Genomic DNA, 22,716 nt, shown 5'->3' with positions numbered 1-22,716 from the left:
GTTGGAAGGTGAACCTCCACCCCAGTCTGAGGTCCTGAGTGCTCTGGACCAGGTTTTCGTCAATGATCTTTCTGTACTTTGCTCCGTTCATATTTCTCTCAATCCTGACTAGTCTCCCAGTCCCTGGCACTGAAAAACATACCCTCATGCTACCACCATGCTTCACCGTAGAGATGGTGTCAGGTTTCCTCCCGACTTGACACTTGGCATTCAGGCTAAAGAGTTCAATCTTGGTTTCATAAGACCAGAGAATCTTGTTTCTCATGGTCTGAGAGTCTAGGTGCCTTTTGGCAAATTCCAAGTGGGCTGTCATGTGCCTTTTACTGAGGAGTGGCAACTCTACCATAAAGCCCTAATTGGTAGAGTGCTGCAGAGATGGTTGTCCTTTTGGAAGGTTGTCCCATCTCCACAGAAGAACTATGGATGTCTGTCAGAGTGACCATCGGGATCTTGGTCACCTCCCTGACCAAGGCCCTTCTCCATGGATTTCTCAGTTTGGCTGGGAGGCCAGCTCTAGGAAGAGTCTTGGTGGTTCCAAACTTCTTCCATTTAAGACTGATGGAGGGCGCTGTGTTCTTGGGGATCTTCAATGCTGCAGACATTTTTTGGTACACTTCCCAGATCTGTTTCTTGACACAATCCTGTCTCAGAGCTCTACGGACAATTCCTTAGACGTCATAGCTTGGTTTCTGCTCTGACATGCACTGTCAACTGTGGGACCTCATATAGACAGGTGTGTGTCTTTCCAAATCATGTCCAATCAATTGAATTTATCACAGACGGACTCGAATCAAGTTGTAGAAACATCTCAAGGATGATCAACGAAAACAGGATGTCCCTGAGCACAATTTCGAGCCTCATAGCAAAGGGTCTGAATACTTATGTAATTAAGATATTTCTGTTGATTTATTTTTTTAACTGTTTTCGCTTCGTCATTAAGGGTTATTGTGTGTAGATGAGTTTTTTAAAATATTTTATTTTATCTTTTAAGGCCCTCCCTGGTGGTGCAGTGGTTAAGGGCGCTGTACTGCAGCGCCAGCTGTGCCACCAGAGACTCTGGGTTCGCGTCCAGGCTCTGTCGCAACCGGCCGCACCCGGTAGGTCCATGGGGTCGACGCACAATTGGCCCAGCGTCGTCCGGGTTAGGGAGGGCTTAGCCGGTAGGGATATCCTTGTCTCATCGCACACCAGCGACTCCTGTGGCGGGCCGGGCGCAGTGCACGCTAACCAAGGTTGCCAGGTGCATGAAGTTTCCTCCGACACATTGGTGTGGCTGGCTTCTGGGTTGGATGCGCCCGCTGTGTTAAGAAGGGTTAGGCTTGGTTGGGTTGTGTATCGGAGGACACATGACTTTCAACCTTCGTCTCTCCCGAGCCAGTAGCTACTAAACAATTGGATACCACGAAATTGGGGAGAAAAAGGGGTCAAATGTAAAGTTCAAAAAAATATTTTTGGAATACATTTTAAATTAAGGTTGTAAAATAACAAAATGTGGAAAAAGTCAAGGGGTCTGAATACTTTCTGAAGGCACTGTATATTGCTATGTTGAGTGTGTCACACAGACTCGTACTCAGTCTCCCAGGCGGTGTATTTGTCTATAAGGTTCCTGGCCGAGGGTTTGGTGTGAGCGATCACCTCCAGGAAGTCGTCTGTTGTCACAGTTTCCAGGTGAATGACAGGCATGTTGCAGCTCCCTGTAAGGGGAGGAGTGGTATTATTAATAACGGATAGCCGTCCTATCACCACGGCCGTCATTTTCTACTAATTTCCAGATGATTCTACATGCTAATCGCACACAGCCAAGTGCTACTGAAAAACGAGATCCTCCATTTTTTTTGAGTAAATATTACAATGTAACCCTGCTGGTGGCTCTGCAGAGCATAAAATATCTTCCTGACTGGTCTCACGGCTGTTTCCTTACCCTGCTGGTGGCTCTGCAGAGCATCAAATATCTTCCTGACTGGTCTCACGGCTGTTTCCTTACCCTGCTGGTGGCTCTGCAGAGCATAAAATATCTTCCTGACTGGTCTCATGGCTGTTTCCTTACCCTGCTGGTGGCTCTGCAGAGCATCAAATATCTTCCTGACTGGTCTCACGGCTGTTTCCTTACCCTGCTGGTGGCTCTGCAGAGCATCAAATATCTTCCTGACTGGTCTCACGGCTGTTTCCTTACCCTGCTGGTGGCTCTGCAGAGCATAAAATATCTTCCTGACTGGTCTCATGGCTGTTTCCTTACCCTGCTGGTGGCTCTGCAGAGCATCAAATATCTTCCTGACTGGTCTCACGGCTGTTTCCTTACCCTGCTGGTGGCTCTCTAGAGCATCAAATATCTTCCTGACTGGTCTCATGGCTGCTTCTTTACACACCAGCCTGATATCAGACCCAGAGTATCCTTCCGTCGCCTAGAATATATAGATATTAGTATTAATATATCAAGACAACAACATCTATTACTACTACAACTAGCTAACCTACTATGATACAAGATAACATTATTACTACTATTAACTACTACAACTAGATAACTTACTATGATACAAGATAACATCTATTACTTAACTACTATACAATTTCAATTAACAGGTGTGCCTTGTTAGAAGTTCTTAATGCGTTTGAGCCAATCAGTTGTGTTGTGACAAGGTAGGGGTGGTGTACAGAAGATGGTCTTTTACCAAACAAGTCCATATTATGGCAAGAACAGCTTTTTAGTAGTCAATCTTTTGGTCAACAGAGATGTGAGATCCCACTGTTCCTCCCCCCTACCTGTGCAATCATCTCATAGGCCAGCTCGGTGCGTAGCTCCACCCCTCCAGTGCAGCTGAGTGGAGGCAGCCAATGAGAGACCATGGCCTGTCGGGCATTGCCAGAGGGAAGGCCAACCATAATCCTTTTCTCCAGACGTCTCAGCATGGCATGATCCAGCTCCCTGAGAAGACGAAGAGAGACAGAGGGAGAAACCTCTTCTGTTACTGAGACCACCTGTCATACCTGTAACCCTCCTGACCCTGTAGGTGTTGAACCTTGATCTAGGAGCAGGTAGAGATATAGTCAACACCCTGAGCAGCTTGATAAATACGGTTCCAGTTCTTCTGAGCTTACCAGTGCAGGTTAGAGGCTGCCAGGACATACGCCAGGTCTCACCAGGGCAGGTTAGAGGCTGCCAGGACATACGCCAGGTCTCACCAGGGCAGGTTAGAGGCTGCCAGGACATACGCCAGGTCTTACCAGGGCAGGATAGAGGCTGCCAGGACATACGCCAGGTCTTACCAGGGCAGGTTAGATGCTGCCAGGACATACGCCTGGACTTACCAGGGCAGGTTAGATGCTGCCAGGACATACGCCTGGACTTACCAGGGCAGGTTAGAGGCTGCCAGGACATACGCCAGGTCTCACCAGGGCAGGTTAGAGGATGCCAGGACATACGCCAGGTCTCACCAGGGCAGGTTAGAGGCTGCCAGGACATACGCCAGGTCTCACCAGGGCAGGTTAGAGGCTGCCAGGACATACACCAGGTCTCACCAGGGCAGGTTAGAGGATGCCAGGACATACGCCAGGTCTCACCAGGGCAGGTTAGAGGCTGCCAGGACATACGCCAGGTCTTACCAGGGCAGGATAGAGGCTGCCAGGACATACGCCAGGTCTTACCAGGGCAGGTTAGATGCTGCCAGGACATACGCCTGGACCTACCAGGGCAGGTTAGAGGCTGCCAGGACATAGGCCAGGACTTACAAGGGCAGGTTAGAGGCTGCCAGGTCTTACCAGGGCAGGTTAGAGGCTGCCAGGTCTTACCAGGGCAGGTTAGAGGCTGCCAGGACATATGCCAGGTCTAACTAGGGCAGGTTAGAGGGTGCCAGGTCTTACCAGGGCAGGTTAGAGGCTGCCAGGACATACGCCAGGTCTTACCAGGGCAGGTTAGAGGATGCCAGGACATACGCCAGTTCTTACCAGGGCAGGTTAGAGACTGCCAGGTCTACCCGGGTTAGGTTAAAGGCTGCCAGGACAAACACCAGGTCTCACCAGGGCAGGTTAGAGACTGCCAGGTCTTACCAGGGCAGGTTAGAGGCTGCCAGGACATACGCCAGGTCTCACCAGGGCAGGTTAGAGGCTGCCAGGACTTACCAGGGTAGGTTAGAGGCTGTCAGGAAAAATGCCAGGTCTTACCAGGGCAGGTTAGAGGATGCCAGGACTTACCAGGGTAGGTTAGAGGCTGTCAGGACAAATGCCAAGTCTCACCAGGGCAGGTTAGAGGATGCCAGGTCTTACCAGGGCAGGTTAGAGGATGCCAGGACTTACCAGGGCAGGTTAGATGCTGCCAGGACATACGCCAGGTCTTAACAGGGCAGGTTAGAGGATTCCAGGACTTACCAGTGTCGTGTCTTTACTAACTGAAGACTTATAGTTTTTTATCAAAGATTCTCTGTAATTAGTTATTACGCGATTAGACTGATTAATCATGTAACCGTAAATACTAGGAAGTCGGGGCACCAAGGAAAAATATTCCGATTACAAAGTTCTAATTTCCTAAAATAACTTTTCAGATATTTTCATATCTGATCCATAGTCTTCTGATTAATGAATTATTTACTTTACCTCACGTCAGTCTCATTCCAAACGTTGTAAATTGTCATGTATGAGTCATCCATACATCAATTGTCTTAAATCATTTATTTATTACTAAGTAATTCACAGAAATGCATAAACAAACAGTATGGCATGGCGGCTTGTTAGACAAAAGGGGAAGTGGGGGTCGACTAAGAAGTCACGACAAAGTGATAATTATAACAATTGAAATGCTAATCCTTTGCACATGAACGCTCACTCATTCGGGAACAATTGCAATCAATATATATATTTACGCTCAGTGTGTCGTCTTGATCGCTGATGAAAAGTTCATTTATTTTGTAGAATTGTCCATCTCTCTCTCTCTGTCGTGGTTATAGTAGATAGTTCAGAGTGACATTCATTTGTTTCGTTATAGAATGGTTGTTTCGGCAGTTGTCGTTCTTCACGTTCAATGATACCGAATTCCTAGCTGCAGACTAGTAATTAATATCAAAGACTTGTTCTTATTCTGTCGGTATCGATAGTCTAAGAGTTTAACCACGTGGTATGGTTATGTCATGTTCTGACCTTAGTTCCTTTGATTTGTCTTTGTTTTAGTATGGTCAGGGTGAGTTGGGTGGTTTGTCTATGTTCCGTTTTCTATGTTGTGTTTTGCGTTTGGCCTGGTATGGTTCTCAATCAGAGGCAGGTGTCGTTAGTTGTCGCCCGTCTGTCCGGAGCCGCCCGTCTGTCCGGAGCCGCCGGGGTCGCACGTCTGTCCGGAGCGGCCGGGGTCGCCCGTCTGTCCGGAGCGGCCGGGGTCGCCCGTCTGTCCGGAGCGGCCGGGGTCGCCCGTCTGTCCGGAGTGGGCCCGTCTGTCCGGAGCGGCTGGAGTCGCCCGTCACTCCGGCGTGGCTGGAGTCATCCTTCACTCCGGCACAGCCGGAGTCTCCCGCCTGTCAGGCGCTGCCGGAATCTCCTGTCCATTCGGGACCCATTGCTAGGGTTCACAGTCCGAGGTCAGCGGTGAGGGTTGCCGCTCGAAAGAGGCCACGGAGGCGGTTGAGGAGGCGGACAAAGACTATGGTGGAGTGGGGTCCACGTCCCGCGCCAGAGCCGCCACCGCGGACAGACACCCACCCAGACCCTCCCCTATAGGTTCAGGTTTTGCGGCCAGAGTCCGCACCTTTGGGGGGAGGGGGTACTGTCACGTTCTGACCTTAGTTCCTTTGACTTGTTTTAGGGCGTGAGTTGGGTGGGTTTGTCTATGTTGTGTTTTGCGTTTGGCCTGGTATGAATCTCAAACACAGGCAGGTGTCATTTGTTGTCTCTGATTGAGAATCATACTTAGGTAGCCTTTTTCCACCTGTGTTTCATGGGTGTTTATTTTCTGTGTCTGTGTGTTCCACACGGATATTTCACGTGTCGTTTATTGTTTTGTTTCAGTGTTCGCTTGTTTTAATAAAGAGCATGAACACGTACCGCGCTGCGCATTGGTTCTCCGATCCTTACTACTCCTCCTCCTCGTCGGAGGAAGACAGCCGTTACAGGTTAAAAGATTCAGCAATGGTCCACAACCTTTGTCTCCCCTAATGGAGAAAAACATGGTCTGCAACCTTTAGCCATCTCGTAATTGAGGTAAGCTCGGTCTGCTGATCGAAAACCCGAGTGGGGGTTTTATTCGGAAGGGCCGAAAAAGGGCTGTCCCAGGAGGCCTGACCCTAACTGGGCTCAGGGGAGACGTACTTTACAGTTATTTAGACCGCGGAGGTTTTTGGAATCATAGTTTTGTGGTAGAAACTGTTGTTGTGCATCATCTCTCAACGCTCCAATACCTGATAATGCACCCTCTAACTGGAGTGGGTGCTCCTGGTCAAACTTCAAAACCGATTGGTAAGGGCTCTTAGCGTTGTGAACTTTTGATGCTTCAAAAGCTGTGCTTGTAAGCTCTCTGAGTTGTAAGATAGGCAAGCCAACGTGGGGGGCAGGGCCCAAGTAGGTAATGACGGTAGGATACATGTTCGACAGGAACATTTGTTTAAAAGGTAACAGGTCTTCCATGCCTGTTTCAGTGAGTAGGCCAAAGTAAGCTGAACAAAGCCTATGATAGTAAGCTTGTGGATGTTCGTTCCGAGCTTGTTTGACGGTGTTAGCCAGCCGGTGTTAGCCAGCGCTCTCTCTCGTGCTCTCAGTGTGTGAACCTTGTCACGTGTCTATTTGACGTTTGCTTCAACAGGTAAACCCTGTCAGAACCCGTAGCGTTCGGGTAGCCATCCAACGCGTCCTCTATGTCAGCTAGGAACGTCTCAGTATCGTTTGGCTGACCTGGAACGGGGTCAAAGGTGGGGAAATTCTTGATGAGTTTGTCAAGGTATTCTGCGCCAAGCGGGCGGAAAGGGTTGGCTTCATCCTTTGGAGAGATTGGGGCCGAAAGGCCAAGAGGAGAAGCCAAGCCTTGTTGTTGGCCAAGAAGCGCAATATTACTCAGTGCCGAATGGCCAAGAGGAGAAGACTGAGGGACAGGCTTGGGCTCCGGTTGCTTGGATTGGTAATCCCGCTGTAGAGCGTGACCATTCTGGACTTCCTCCAGATGGTACCTGCATTGCAGAGTCCACTTGAGCGCTTAGAGTACTGATTTTGGACACTTGAGTGTCACACTTGCTCCTTTCGGTCTCAAACTTATCTGTCATGGCTTGCAGATAGAGGTCTTGAGTACGGAGCGAAAGATTCAGTGATGAGATTTCCTCCACTTGCTTAGAAATCAATATTTTAATCTTCATCACCTGAGTTCTCTCATCATTCATTTGGTCAGCGACTTCAATGAGTTCTGCTGATTTGTCATCCACCTTTGTCATTGTGTTCATTAACTGATCGTCTTTGGCCTGCAGCGTTTTGAGTAGAATCGTGTTACTTTGAGTAACGTTCAACAAAACTGCATGCATGTTATCAAGTTGAGCGCTCCTGTTTGTAGATAACTCTTCAGATTTATCTAGTTTGGCGTGAACATCATCGTATTTAGTTTTGGCTAAATCAAGTTGTTCCTGTAGCATATGATCCTTGTTCCTGTAGAAGACAATTTTGTTGAAGAGCTTGTACTTGTTCATCGTCATACGTTTTTGCAATTACATTTAATTGTTTCGTTTTCAAGCGCAATTCCATAGCTAGCAGAATTTTTCCCTTTTCAGCATTTGTCATTGGTTTCCCGGTTCTCTCCCTCTGTCCCTTTATGTCTCCCATTAACTGCTCGTGCTTCAGCTGTGCACTGCGGTATTGGACAGATGCCAATCTTGGGTGGCAAGACATCAGGGCTAGACTGGAGAGAACCTTTACGAGGCCTGCGCCCGATGGTTGATTTTGGAAAGCGTTGTTGTCTGCTTTTCCACTAATGGCATAATTAGGGTTGGTATCGCTGCTGAGGTCAGAGATCAATCCATTTGCGGGTGGAGGTTCACTAATTAGCGGGCAATTGGGGACTACCCCCTCTGATAGCGAGTGGGGACTACCCCCTCTGATAGCTTGCACATTATTAGAACATTTTGAAAGGAAAAAATGTTTTTCCTAATTTTCCAAAGTTTGGTTTTGGAATATATTGGGAGCTGCAAAGATGATTTTAATCTATTTATAGACGTTAATGAACCATCAGTACTGGACAGTACTGTGGAAGTTTGACGTGAATGAATTTGCAAAAGCAAATTGAATTAATCAATGATAATGATATCATACCTGGATAGGCTATCTGGGTATTACATTTTAAATTAACCTGGGAAGTTGGTTCATCTAGGTTACTATTGCAAAGTTTAAAGTGTCTCGTTTAATTGGAAGAACCTAGAAAGGTATGTCCAACAATTTAAATAAATAAATTGAATGAGACCCAAGCAATTGAGGTTGCTGGATTATTTTAACGTGATCCACGTTTGGATTTCCAACACTTATTTTAAGAAATGTACTTGTGATTCTTCACCAGCAGTGATGCAGAATGCTGAAATCAAACGGAAGTACAAAGGGCGGGACTTCCGTCACGGAAGGTGGAGGATTTTAAACGGAACACAGGAAGTGAAAAATGTTCCCCTTCTGTTAGTTTAGCATCTCGTAATCCTAAATTGTTCAGAAATATCACGTTCTAAGCACAAAATAGGGTCCTCTCACCATGGAAAGGGTGGGTTTACTAGTGACATCTCACATTAAACCTTTCGGCATACTTTGCTAGAGTTATGTTGCCTGGAGCGACACGGTACATAATACGGGTATGCCTGTAGTCAGTCCACACTGGTGTAGTGCTGTAGTCAGTCCACACTGGTGTAGTGCTGTAGTCAGTCCACACTGGTGTAGTGCTGTAGTCAGTCCACACTGGTGTAGTGCTGTAGTCAGTCCACACTGGTGTAGTGCTATAGTCAGTCCACACTGGTGTAGTGCTGTAGTCAGTCCACACTGGTGTAGTGCTGTAGTCAGTCCACACTGGTGTAGTGCTGTAGTCAGTCCACACTGGTGTAGTGCTGTAGTCAGTCCACACTGGTGTAGTGCTGTAGTCAGTCCACACTGGTGTAGTGCTGTAGTCAGTCCACACTGGTGTAGTGCTGTAGTCAGTCCACACAGGTGTAGTGCGGTAGGCGGGCAAAAATACTTAGGTTCGGAAGGAAAGAATATCTTCTAATTTCTAACCTTTCTGGCTCTAGAAGTTAATATGTTTGGCCTAACGGACTAAATCTGGAATTTATCACTCATTGCTCTGACACTAAAAACCACTACCGGAGGCGCTCTGTAGCCTCTTCCAATGGGAACACACACACACAACCAATTTGAATGTATACAAAGCAGTCTGTTTGTACAATTCTGTTTGCACAATTGATATATAGAATTCCACAGCAAAGTCTAATTCTATCTTAGATTCCTTACCCGGGGGCGCCATAAATGTTGTGTCTTTTCAGATATTTTCATATCTGATCCATAATCTTCTGATTAATGAATTATTTACTTTACCTCACGTTAGTCTCATTCCAAACGTCATAAATTGTTGGTTATCTGCACGAACCAAGTCATCCATACATCAATTGTCTTAAATAATTTATTTATTACTAACTAAGTAATTCACAGAAATGCATAAACAAACAGTAAATATGGTAAATGTGGTTACATGAAATGAGAATGTGCCCTAGTGGGCTAAACCGGCATGGCGGCTTGTTAGACAAAGGGGAAGTGGGGGTCGACTAAGAAGTCACGACAAAGTGATAATTATAACAATTGAAATGCTAATCCTTTGCACATGAACACTCACTCATTCAGGAACAATTGCAATCAATATATATATGTTTACGCTCAGTGTGTCGTCTTGATCGCTGGTGAAAAGTTCATTTCCTTTGTAGAATTGTCCGTCTCTCTCCCTCTCTCTCTCTGTCGTGGTTATAGTGGATAGTTCAGAGTGACATTCATTATTTTTGTTATAGAATGGATGTTTCGGCGGTTGTCGTTCTTCGCGTTCAGTGATACCGAATTCCTAGCTGCAGACTAGTAATTAATATCAAAGACTTGTTCTTATTCTGTCGGTATCGATAGTCTAAGAGTTTAACCACGTGGTATGATTAAAAAATTCAGCAATGGTCCACAACCTTTGTCCTCCTCATGGAGAAAAACATGGTCTGCAACCTTTAGCCATCTCGTAATTGAGGTAAGCTCGGTCTGCTGATCGAAAACCCGAGTGGGGGTTTTATTCGGAAGGGCCGAAAAAGGGCTGTCCCAGGAGGCCTGACCCTAACTGGGCTCAGGGGCGGTCCAGGATGTCTGACCCTAACTGGGCTCAGGGGCGGTCCAGGATGTCTGACCCTAACTGGGCTCAGGGGCAGTCCTCTGATTTAGTTCAAATCAAAAGGGAATTGTATTTTTCTTCATAAAACAGTCCAAAATCATATTACACAATTATACAAACAGTATCATACTCACTCATTCATCTTATACTACATTTGATGTAAACCTCATATCTGAGTCTATTATATAAACAGCATTATGGTAATGTGGCCACACCGTCTCCCATGAGCTTCCCCAAGTTGTGACAAACGGACCAGTTCGTAGCTGGATTCTTCACCCATCTTTTATACTTTCTCCGGAACATGAAATTTGTTCGTACCTCAAGTTCTGTGAGGTGGAAGGATTTCCTTTGTCCTCTATGAAAATATACTCTCTCTATACTATACAACGCCTCTCTGACCACAGCAACGTAGTTGAAGGAGGAAAGGGGGAGGCAGGGAGTGGGGGATGGGGCTTGTTATACCCAAAGAGGCCAACGTCATGACACCAGGGTAGGTTAGAGGCTGCCAGGACTTACCAGGGTAGGTTAGAGGCTGCCAGGACAAACGCCAGGGTAGGTTAGAGGCTGCCAGGTATCACCAGGGTAGGTTAGAGGCTGCCAGGTCTCACCAGGGTAGGTTAGAGGCTGCCAGGACTTACCATGGTAGGTTAGAGGCTGCCAGGACAAACGGCAGGTCTCATCCGGGTAGGTTAGAGGCTGCCAGGCCTCACCAGGGTAGGTTAGAGGCTGCCAGGACAAACGCCAGGACTTACCAGGGTAGGTTAGAGACTGCCAGGACAAATGCCAGGTCTTACCAGGGCAGGTTAGAGACTGCCAGGACAAACGCCAGGACTTACCAGGGTAGGTTAGAGACTGCCAGGACAAACGCCAGGACTTACCAGGGTAGGTTGAAACTGCCAGGACAACCGCCAGGTCTTACTAGGGTAGGTTAGTGTTAGAGAGGTTAGGGTTAGACCTACCAGGGTAGGTTAAGGTTAGTTAGGGTTAGTCCTACCAGGGAAGGTTAGGGTTAGACCTACCAGGGAAGGTTAGGGTTAGACCTACCAGGGAAGGTTATGGTTAGACCTACCAGGGAAGGTTATGGTTAGACCTACCAGGGAAGGTTAGGGTTAGACCTACCAGGGAAGGTTATGGTTAGACCTACCAGGGAAGGTTAGGGTTAGACCTACCAGGGAAGGTTAGGGTTAGACCTACCAGGGAAGGTTAGGGTTAGACCTACCAGGGAAGGTTAGGGTTAGACCTACCAGGGAAGGTTAGGGTTAGACCTACCAGGGAAGGTAAGGGTTAGACCTACCAGGGAAGGTTATGGTTAGACCTACCAGGGAAGGTTATGGTTAGACCTACCAGGGAAGGTTATGGTTAGACCTACCAGGGAAGGTTAGGGTTAGACCTACCAGGGAAGGTTAGGGTTAGACCTACCAGGGAAGGTTAGGGTTAGACCTACCAGGGAAGGTTAGGGTTAGACCTACCAGGGAAGGTTAGGGTTAGACCTACCAGGAAAGGTAAGGGTTAGACCTACCAGGGAAGGTAAGGGTTAGACCTACCAGGGAAGGTTAGGGTTAGACCTACCAGGGAAGGTTAGGGTTAGACCTACCAGGGAAGGTTAGGGTTAGACCTACCAGGGAAGGTTAGATGCTGCCAGGACAAAAACCAGATCATCAGATCGGGCCAATCCATCCATCTGGACCAAAAGCTCTGTCTTCATCCTTCTGCTGCCCTCGTGCTCTCCTCTGGACCAGGACAGCAACACAGAGAACGAAGAGCAGCATTAATAACACATAAATCCATTAGTAAAACAGAGAACAGCGTTAAAAACACAGAGAGCAGCATTAAAAGCACAGAGAGCAGCATTAAAAACACAGAGAGCAGCATTAAAGACACAGAGAGCCGCATTAAAAACACAGAGAGCAGCATTAAAAACACAGAGAGCCGCATTAAAAACACAGAGAGCCGCATTAAAAACACAGAGAGCCGCATTAAAAACACAGAGAGCCGCATTAAAAACACAGAGCCGCATTAAAAACACAGAGAGCCGCATTAAAAACACAGAGAGCCGCATTAAAAACACAGAGAGCAGCATTAAAAACACAGAGAGCAGCATTAAAAACACAGAGAGCCGAATTAAAAACACAGAGAGCCGCATTAAAAACACAGAGCGCCGCATTAAAAACACAGAGCCGCATTAAAAACACAGAGAGCAGCATTTACTAACTCCCCCTCCCCCATTATAATTCCACTCCCCCCACTATAACTCCTCCTCCCCCATTATAACTCCCCCTCCCCCACTCCTTCTCTGTAACTCCCCCTCCCCCACTAACTCCCCCACTCCTTCACTAACTCCCCCTCCCCCACTATAACTCCCCCTCCCCCACTCGTTCTCTGTAACTCCCCCTCCCCCACTATAACTCCCCCTCCCCATTATAACCCCCCCACTATAACTCCCCCTCCCCCACTATAACTCCCCCTCCCCCAATCCTTCTCTAACTCCCCCACTATAACTTCCCCTCCCCCACTCCTTCTCTAACTCCCCCTCCCCTTCTCTATAACGGCCCTACCCCACTCCTTCTCTATAACTCCCCCTCCCCCACTCCGTCTCTATAACTCCCCCTCCCCCACTCCGTCTCTATAACTCCCCTCCCCCACTCCTTCTCTATAACTCACCCTCGACTCTCTTCGTAACTCACTCTCCCCTCTCTCTAACTCACACTCCCCTCTCTCCGTAACTCAGCCTCCCCTCTCTCCGTAACTCACCCTCCCCTCTCTCCGTAACTCACCCTCCCCTCTCTCCGTAACTCACCCTCCCCTCTCTCCGTAACTCACCCTCCCCTCTCTCCGTAACTCACCCTCCACTTTCTCTATAACTCACCCTCCCCTCTCTCCGTAACTCACCCTCCCTTCTCTCTGTAACTCACCCTCCCCTCTCTCCGTAACTCACCCTCCCCTCTCTCCGTAACTCACCCTCCCCTTTCTGTAACTCACCCTCCGTAACTCACCCTCGCCTCTCTCCATAACTCACCCTCCCCCCTCTCCGTAACTCACCCTCCCCCCTCTCCGTAACTCACCCTCCCCCCTCTCCGTAACTCACCCTCCCCTCTCTCCGTAACTCCCCCTAACTCCCCCTCTCTCCGTAACTCCCCCTCTCTCCGTAACTCCCCCTCTCTCCGTAACTCCCCCTCTCTCCGTAACTCCCCCTCTCTCCGTAACTCCCCCTCCCCTCTCTCCGTAACTCCCCCTCCGTAACTCACCCTCCGTAACTCACCCTCCTCCAGTCCCTCTCTGGCTCATAACTGACTCCAGTTCATCCAGGAAAATGGTGGAAGGGGCATGGTAGCGAGCCAGCTCAAATAACACCTGGAGAGAGGAGTGCATTATGTCAACTAATTAACATCAGTCTGTAACATTCATACAGGGACATCAGACAGCCACGTACCCTGACCAGCTTCTCAGAGTCTCCTCTCCACTTGCTGACGATGCTGGAGGCTGAGATGTTGAAGAAGGTGGTGTTACACTCTGTGGCTACAGCCTTGGCCAGCAGTGTCTTACCTGTACCTGAGAGGAGAGGTTAGGAGTGTGTGTGGAGGTGTCTGTAGGTGTGTGTGTGCGTGTGTGTAGGTGTGTGTGTGTAGGTGTGTGTGTAGGTGTTACCTGGAGGTCCGTATAACAGCAGACCTTTCCATGGAGACAGGATGCCAGTGAATAGCTGTGGATACTAAGGACAGAATGAAGGAATGTTAGTTCTATAGAGTCAGATCAAATTACAATGTCGGGGCAGCAACCGTACTGTCAGATGGGCCGTACTCTAAGATGGGCCGTACTCTAAGATGGGCCGTACTCTAAGATGGGCCGTACTCTAAGATGGGCCGTACTCTAAGATGGGCCGTACTCTAAGATGGGCCGTACTCTAAGATGGGCCGTACTCTAAGATGGGCCGTACTCTAAGATGGGCCGTACTCTAAGATGGGCCGTACTCTAAGATGGGCCGTACTCTAAGATGGGCCGTACTCTAAGATGGGCCGTACTCTAAGATGGGCCGTACTCTAAGATGGGCCGTACTCTAAGATGGGCCGTACTCTAAGATGGACCATACCTTCACGAATAACAGCACCTTGTTTCCTAATGCTTTTAGTGTAGACATATTCAGAAGTAGAATGGAAGTGGTACAGCAGCAGAGAAAGAGCATGGTGCTTACGGCCTGTACCTTAATAGGGTAGACGACAGCCTCTTTGACTAATCGCTTGGCGGCCTGCAGGCCTATAATGTCATCCCAGCGCACAGCGGGGTTCTGTAAATAGATGTCCTTTAGAGAGAGGAGAGGGGTAGAGCTCAGACATTCATTAATAAACACACACATTCCATACAATGGTAGCTCTTCAGTCCTCTAGTGTTTCACCTGAGTATTACAGATTAAAAGAACGTCTTCAACGACTAATAACAGCTCTTACCCTGCTCATAACAGCTCTTACCCTGCTAACAACAGCTCTTACCCTGCTAACAACAGCTCTTACCCTGCTAACAACAGCTCTTACCCTGCTAACAACAGCTCTTACCCTGCTAACAACAGCTCTTACCCTGCTAACAACAGCTCTTACCCTGCTAACAACAGCTCTTACCCTGCTAACAACAGCTCTTACCCTGCTAACAACAGCTCTTACCCTGCTAACAACAGCTCTTACCCTGCTAACAACAGCTCTTACCTTGCTAACAACAGCTCTTACCCTGCTAACAACAGCTCTTACCTTGCTAACAACAGCTCTTACCTTGCTAACAACAGCTCTTACCCTGCTAACAACAGCTCTTACCCTGCTAACAACAGCTCTTACCCTGCTAACACAGCTCTTACCCTGCTAACAACAGCTCTTACCCTGCTAACAACAGCTCTTACCCTGCTAACAACAGCTCTTACCCTGCTAACAACAGCTCTTACCCTGCTAACAACAGCTCTTACCCTGCTAACAACAGCTCTTACCCTGCTCACAACAGCTCTTACCCTGCTCACAACAGCTCTTACCCTGCTCACAACAGCTCTTACCCTGCTCATAACAGCTCTTACCCTGCTCATAACAGCTCTTACCCTGCTCATAACAGCTCTTACCCTGCTCATAACAGCTCTTACCCTGCTCATAACTGCTCTTACCCTGCTAACAACAGCTCTTACCCTGCTCATAACAGCTCTTACCCTGCTAATAACAGCAGCCAGATCTCTCATCTCACTGTTCATCCCAATGAAGGCGCTGAGGGGTTTCAGAAGAGGCTCCTAGAGAGAAGAGAACACCATTTTGTGGTTTGAGGTGACCTCTACACATAGCTCTTCCATGGTCTGTGTGCATATGATCAGACTGTATACGTTACCATGGGTTAAGGGGGGGTACCGTATCATGGGGTCTGGACTTTAGGGGTCAGAGTACAGTACCATGGGGTCTGGACGGTAGGGTTAGGGGTCAGAGTACAGTATCATGGGGTCTGGACTTTAGGGGTCAGAGTACAGTACCATGGGGTCTGGACGGTAGGGTTAGGGATCAGAGTACAGTATCATGGGGTCTGGACGGTAGGGTTAGGGGTCAGAGTACAGTACCATGGGGTCTGGACGGTAGGGTTAGGGGTCAGTACAGTATCATGGGGTCTGGACATTAGGGTCAGAGTACGGTATCATGGGGTCTGGGCGGTAGGGTTAGGGGTCAGAGTACAGTATCATGGGGTCTGGGCTGTAGGGTTAGGGGTCAGTACAGTATCATGGGGTCTGGACGGTAGGGTTAGGGGTCAGAGTACAGTATCATGGGGTCTGGACGGTAGGGTTAGGGGTCAGAGTACAGTACTATGGGGTCTGGCCGGTAGGGTTAGGGGTCAGAGTACAGTATCATGGGGTCTGGATGGTAGGGTTAGGGGTCAGAGTACAGTACTATGGGATCTTGACGGTAGGGTTAGGGGTCAGAGTACAGTATCATGGGGTCTGGACAGTAGGGTTAGGGGTCAGAGTACAGTATCATGGGGTCTGGACGGTAGGGTTAGGGGTCAGAGTACAGTATCATGGGGTCTGGACAGTAGGGTTAGGGGTCAGAGTACAGTACCATGGGGTCTGGACGGTAAGGTTAGGGGTCAGAGTACAGTACTATGGTGTCTGGACGGTAGGGTTAGGGGTCAGAGTACAGTATCATGGGGTCTGGACGGTAGGGTTAGGGGTCAGAGTACAGTACCATGGGGTCTGGACGGTAGGGTTAGGGGTCAGACTACAAATACAGTACTATGGGGTCTGGACGGTAGGGTTAGGGGTCAGAGTACAGTATCATGGGGTCTGGACGGTAGGGTTAGGGGTCAGTACAGTACCATGGGGTCTGGACGGTAGGGTTAGGGGTCAGACTACAAATACAGTACTATGGGATCTGGACGGTAGGGTTAGGGGTCAGAGTACAGTATCATGCGGTCTGGACGGTAGGGTTAGGGGTCAGAGTACAGTATCATGGGGTCTGGGCGGTAGGGTTAGGGGTCAGTACAGTCCCATGGGTTCTGGGCGGTAGGGTTAGGGGTCAGACTACAGTATCATGGGGTCTGGATGGTAGGGTTAGGGGTCAGAGGACAGTATCATGGGGTCTGGATGGTAGGGTTAGGGGTCAGAGTACAGTACTATGGGATCTGGACGGTAGGGTTAGGGGTCAGAGTACAGTATCATGGGGTCTGGACGGTAGGGTTAGGGGTCAGAGTACAGTATCATGGGGTCTGGACAGTAGGGTTAGGGATCAGTACAGTACCATGGGTTCTGGACGGTAGGGTTAGGGGTCAGAGTACAGTATCATGGGGTCTGGATGGTAGGGTTAGGGGTCAGAGTACAGTATCATGGGGTCTGGACGGTAGGGTTAGGGGTCAGAGTACAGTACTATGGGATCTGGACGGTAGGGTTAGGGGCCAGAGTACAGTATCATGGGGTCTGGACGGTAGGGTTAGGGGTCAGAGTACAGTATCATGGGTTCTGGACGGTAGAGTTAGGGGTCAGAGTACAGTATCATGGGGTCTGGACGGTAGGGTTAGGGGTCAGAGTATAGTATCATGGGGTCTGGACGGTAGGGTTAGGGGTCAGAGTACAGTACCATGGGGTCTGGACGGTAGGGTTAGGGGTCAGAGTACAGTACCATGGGGTCTGGACGGTAGGGTTAGGGGTCAGAGTACAGTATCATGGGTTCTGGACGGTAGAGTTAGGGGTCAGAGTACAGTATCATGGGGTCTGGACGGTAGGGTTAGGGGTCAGAGTACAGTACCATGGGGTCTGGACGGTAGGGCTAGGGGTCAGAGTACAGTACCATGGGTTCTGACAGACTGTTGGATGCATCCTGGATAAGGCCTCTGCAGTCAATCAGCTGACCCTAACAGAGAAAAGCAACACAACCACAGGACTATCAACATAGCAAAATACCAGCAGCTAAAACTCATGAAACACTTTGACACTGTGTGTGTATGTGTCTGTGGACGTGTTTAACTATACTTGTGAGGACCAGAAGTTCCCACTAGAATAGTAAACAAACTTTGATTTGATTTGAAACAAAAAGTGGACCAACTGGGGACATTTGGTTTGTCCCCACAAGGTGAAATGTTATTTCTAGGGGGGTTAGGATTAGGTTTAGGAGCTAGGGTTACGGTTAGGATTAGGTTTAGGAGCTAGGGTTAGGATTAGGTTTAGGAGCTAGGGTTACGGTTAGGATAAGGTTTAGGAGCTAGGGTTACGGTTAGGATAAGGTTTGGGAGCTAGGGTTACGGTTAGGATAAGGTTTAGGAGCTAGGGTTACGGTTAGGATTAGGTTTGGGAGCTAGGGTTACGGTTAGGATTAGGAGCTAGGGTTACGGTTAGGATTAGGAGCTAGGGTTACGGTTAGGATTAGGTTTAGGAGCTAGGGTTAGAATTAGGTTTAGGAGCTAGGGTTAGAATTAGGTTTAGGAGCTAGGGTTAGGATTAGGTTTAGGAGCTAGGATTAGGTTTAGGAGCTAGGGTTAGGATTAGGTGTAGGAGCTAGGGTTAGGGTTAGAATTAGGAGCTAGGGTTACGGTTAGGATTAGGTTTAGGAGCTAGGGTTAGAATTAGGTTTAGGAGCTAGGGTTACGGTTAGGATTAGGAAAAATAGGATTTAGAATGGGACTGAATTGTGTGTCCCCTCTCAAGGTTAGTTGTAAAAAAACTGTGTATGTGTGTGTGTGTGTGTTTCCGTTCCCTACCTTCTTCATCTGTCCTTCTCCTGCTCCGTTCCTGATGATGGGGGAAACATTCAGGCCGAACTCTGTCGGCTCTGGAGGAGAGGAGCGCCCCCCGTTCTCCTGCAACCATCAACAGTATCTGAATGTGAATCTGAATGGCTACTTTTCTTTTACCTTAATATAATACATCAATAAAATCAATTTAGCCTCAAATAAATAATTAAACATGTTAAATTTGGTTTAAATAATGCAAAAACAAAGTGTTGGAGAAGAAAGTAAAAGTGCAATATGTGCCATGTAAGAAAGCTAACGTTTCACTTCCTTGCTCAGAACATGAGAACATATGAAAGCTGGTGGTTCCTTTTAACATGAGTCTTCAATATTCCCAGTTAAGTTTTAGGTTGTAGTTATTATAGGACTATTTCTCTCTATACCAATTGTATTTCATATACCTTTGACTATTGGATGTTCTTATAGGCACTTTAGTATTGCCAGTGTAACAGTATAGCTTCCGTCCCGTGACGTCACCGATTGAAACGCAATTAGCGCGCACCCCGCTAACTAGCTAGCCATTTCACATCGGTTACACCAGCATAATCTCGGGAGTTGATAGGCTTGAAATCATAAACAGCTCAATGCTTGAAGCACAGCGAAGAGCTGCTGTCAAACGTACGAAAGTGCTGTTTGAATGAATGCTTACGAGTCTGCTGCCTACCATCGCTCAGTCAGACTGCTCTATCAAATATCAAATCATAGACTTAATTATAACATAATAACACACAGAAATACGAGCCTTTGGTCATTAATATAGTCAAATCCAGAAACTGGCATGTAGAAAACAAAAGGTTTATTCTTTCAGTGAAATGCGAAACCGTTCCCTATATTATTTAACGGGTGGCATCCCGAAGTCTAAATATTGCTGTTACATTGCACAACCTTCAATGTTATGTCATAATTGTGTACAATTCTGGCAAATTAATTACGGTCTTTGTTAGGAATAAATGGACTTCACACAGTTCACAACGAGCCAGGTGGCCCAAACTGCTTGCACGGAACGCAAGAGAAGTGACACAATTTCCCATGTTGTAAGAAATTCATGTTAGCAGGCAATATTAACTAAATATGCAGGTTTAAAAATATATACTTGTGTATTGATTTTAAAGAAAGGCATTGATGTTTATGGTTAGGTTTGGTGCAACAACAGTGTAAATCATCACCAGTTTGGCAAAGTAGGCTGTGATTCGATAAGAAATGAACAGGCACTGCATCGATTGTATGCAATGCAGGACACGCTAGATAAACTAGTATTATCATCAACCATGTGTAGTTAACTAGTGATTATGTTAAGATTGATTGTTTTTTATAAGATAAGTTTAATGCTAGCTAGTAACTTACCTTGGCTTCTTGCTGCCCTCACGTAACAGGTTAGGGTTAGCTTGCCATGCAGGCTCCTCGTGGAGTGCAATGTAAGGCAGGTGGTTAGAGCGTTGGACTAGTAACGGGAAGGTTGCAAAAACGAATCCCCGAGCTGACAAGGTAAAAATCTGTCGTTCTGCCCCTGAACAAGGCAGATAACCCACTGTTCCTAGGCTGTCATTGAAAATAAGAATGTGTTCTTAACTGACTTGGCTTGATAAATAAAGGTGTTAAAGTTTTTTTTTTTTAATAGTGTCCAAAAATACAGATTTCCGATTGTTATGAAAACTTGAAATCGGTCCTAATTAATCGGCCATTCCGATTAATCGGTCGACCTCTACCCCATATAGTGCACTGTTTGACCAGGTCCCATACGGTTCTATATAGGGAATATAGTGCCATTTGGGATGTCACATGGTACAAACAGCCTGTTCCATCTGGTGTGTCTATAGTGAAATGTAAGCACATTCAGTAAACTAATTTGATTGTTTGAAACAGAGTGGCGTGAAAACGTACACCAACAGCTTTAATGGCGTCCTTGACCACCATCTTGGGTTTTGTCTTCTTGACTCCACCCCTGGAGGGGGGTCTGTGGGAGGAGTTTATTCTGGGCAGGGGCTGAACTCCAGTGCAGGGGACCCTGAAGGACACAGACAGGTAGACGGACGGACAGACAGAACACAGCAGACAGCTAAGAGCTACACAGAACACTGATATTGAGCCATTCCAGAAATCCAACACCATACTCTGAAGCTTGTTTTAACAGAGAAAAAGGGCTCACCTCTTTTTTCCACAACTTCTTGCATGTCTACTTTCAACTAGATTGAAAAGAGATGAACAGGAGATAACCCAAAACACATAGCAATTAATGATATGATGCATCACCACATATTACCACAACATAACCTATATCTCTGAAACGGCAGGTTCTTTTTCAATAGGTTTTCATTGAAATTGTGTATTTGTGTATGTATACATTATTATTTTGTTTTGCTACAGAAAATGCAGTGTCTTATGAGCCCACGTGGGCTGGGCATCCTTGAAGATGCATGGCACTATAATAATACAAACATCTAAATGATTAAAGTGAGATTCTGTCGCCACGCCAACCTGGTTCTGGCAGTTTCTTGGTTAGTTTGGGATATCTCTGGAACTTGATGAAGTAGTAACTCTCATACTCCATCAACACTGTGTCCAGGTCTATATTGTCACACACTTCAAACCGCCGGAAGCAGACATTGGTATCCTGTTCCAGAGCACTGGCAGCATCCATGTACCTGTCAACAACATAGTCATGTTCAAGTCGAGCCCTCTGTAGACCTAGGCTACTTTACAGGAATCAGACTAGATATGCAGTATATCACACTGACTTACCCTGCCTCCATTAAATGATGAAAGATTAATATGAGTAGATTTCTTCTTCTGGACTCTGTTCTCATTTCATCCTAATGTAAGAAACGAGTTAATCAGTGTAATATAATGATAAGCCAGGTAACAACCAGACATCTGCAACATGATCAGCTTTCTGTTCCAGCACCATATTCACCACACAGCACCAAGACAGACTGCCTAGGCAACAGTGGACGCTGAATGACTCATGCACCTAGCTAGCTAACTGGTTAGCTTGTGAAAGTTAACTTACTTAATACAAACACGATGCGAAAAATATAGTGATTCCTTTGTATATTAAGCCACATTGATCTAAACAATACTCACCGCCTCTCTTGCTTGATTCGCGGTTCTGATAGATTGATAAGAAAGCTCCATTGTGGATGTTGCGATCTGTCGGCGTGACACTTTGTGGTTTCTGGTTTGGGCAAAATGCTGTGTTTAAGACAACTGGGAACTCGAAACATACGAGACAAAATCACGACGTCAGTGATCTTCAGGTCGGCATGTCGGAGCTCTAGAAAGAGACCCGGGTTGGAATTCCGTTCAAATTGATTTTTCCCAGTCGGAGCTCGTTTTGTCCCCGAGTTCCCATTTGTTTTGAACGCACTGAAGTCTGAGATTCCGAGTTCCCAGGTGTTTTGAACGCGGCATTACTGACCATAGCGACGAACAATAAAAAATACATAGTATACAATCGGTGACTCATTGTTATATTTATCCTGATACCAGATTCGAATTTACGCAACCCTAACAGGTACTGTTGCTACTTGCTGCCACCTAACCGAACCAGACGACCAAGTCTCTCATCAACTATGGGTGCATTCGTAAATTCATGCCGGAGTGTGCTCTGGGCGTTCGTAAATTTACGCCGGCGTGTGCTCTGGGCGTTCGTAAATTCACGCCGGAGTGTGCTCTGGGCGTTCGTAAATTCACGCCGGAGTGTGCTCTGGGCGTTCGTAAATTTACGCCGGAGTGTGCTCTGGAGTGTGCTCTATCAGATTGTCAGCTGCTAAATCCCCGAGCGTTTCGGCTGTTGGAGCGTCCAGAGCGCACACTGCTAGCTACTTCCAGACACAAATGAGAGAACACTTCACTCTGACCATTTTACTCACCCTAGAAGAGGCTGTTTTCATGTTATCCAGATCGTTGGTGAGTGTAACTGTGCTGCTGGCAACAATTGAATTGCGTTTTTTTTTGCTGACGTTTAGTGACACCGGCCATATTCAACGGGTGTTGAGCGTTCGTAAACTCTGGCACACTCAGACGAGAGTGATTTGAAATCGGAGTAGATACCCAGAGAGAATTTACGAACACGCCCTATATACCGAACATGAATCAGATCGGGCAAGGTGCTGCAAGCTAGCAGCTAATATGATGGCTTGTACATTTCA

General features: G+C 47.2%; 1 protein-coding gene across 3 annotated transcripts; it reads right to left on the bottom strand.

Annotated features, from left to right (window-relative positions):
* Positions 1 to 1,436: 1,436 nt before the first annotated feature.
* On the bottom strand, positions 1,437 to 22,512 carry katnal2 (katanin p60 subunit A-like 2). 3 transcript variants are annotated; one of them, XM_036936719.1, is made up of 16 exons: positions 21,650 to 22,183; positions 21,308 to 21,378; positions 21,044 to 21,210; positions 20,715 to 20,751; positions 20,450 to 20,573; positions 18,539 to 18,637; positions 17,632 to 17,694; positions 15,519 to 15,596; positions 14,541 to 14,639; positions 13,988 to 14,051; positions 13,773 to 13,891; positions 13,602 to 13,693; positions 11,962 to 12,072; positions 2,764 to 2,926; positions 2,300 to 2,402; positions 1,437 to 1,694 (listed from the first exon to the last, which is right to left on the bottom strand). In XM_036936719.1, the coding sequence occupies exons 1-16, from the start codon at positions 21,698 to 21,700 to the stop codon at positions 1,555 to 1,557; spliced, it is 1,581 nt and encodes a 526-aa protein (XP_036792614.1). In that variant the 5' UTR covers positions 21,701 to 22,183; the 3' UTR covers positions 1,437 to 1,554. The 3 variants fall into 3 exon arrangements, with proteins under 3 accessions (XP_036792614.1, XP_036792613.1, XP_036792612.1); XM_036936718.1 differs by lacking the exons at positions 1,437 to 1,694; positions 21,650 to 22,183 and adding an exon at positions 22,438 to 22,512 and having other exon boundaries at positions 1,702 to 2,402; XM_036936717.1 differs by lacking the exon at positions 1,437 to 1,694 and having other exon boundaries at positions 1,702 to 2,402; positions 21,650 to 22,179.
* Positions 22,513 to 22,716: the final 204 nt, after the last annotated feature.

This window comes from Oncorhynchus mykiss, chromosome 12, assembly GCF_013265735.2.
Source record: "Oncorhynchus mykiss isolate Arlee chromosome 12, USDA_OmykA_1.1, whole genome shotgun sequence".
Lineage (NCBI taxonomy): Eukaryota > Metazoa > Chordata > Actinopteri > Salmoniformes > Salmonidae > Oncorhynchus > Oncorhynchus mykiss.
This window is presented reverse-complemented; position numbering and strand designations above follow the sequence as displayed.

Excerpts from the sequence above, each read along its gene's own strand:
- katnal2 (XM_036936717.1), bottom strand. The coding sequence starts at position 21,700 with ATGGAGCTTTCTTATCAATCTATCAGAACCGCGAATCAAGCAAGAGAG. Across the intron at positions 18,638-20,449 it reads ACGCCATTAAAGCTGTTGGT|GAGAACGGGGGGCGCTCCTC; the intron begins GTACGTTTTCAC and ends TGATGGTTGCAG. Across the intron at positions 2,927-11,961 it reads GCAGCATCTAACCTTCCCTG|GGAGCTGGATCATGCCATGC; the intron begins GTAGGTCTAACC and ends TCGTCTTCTCAG.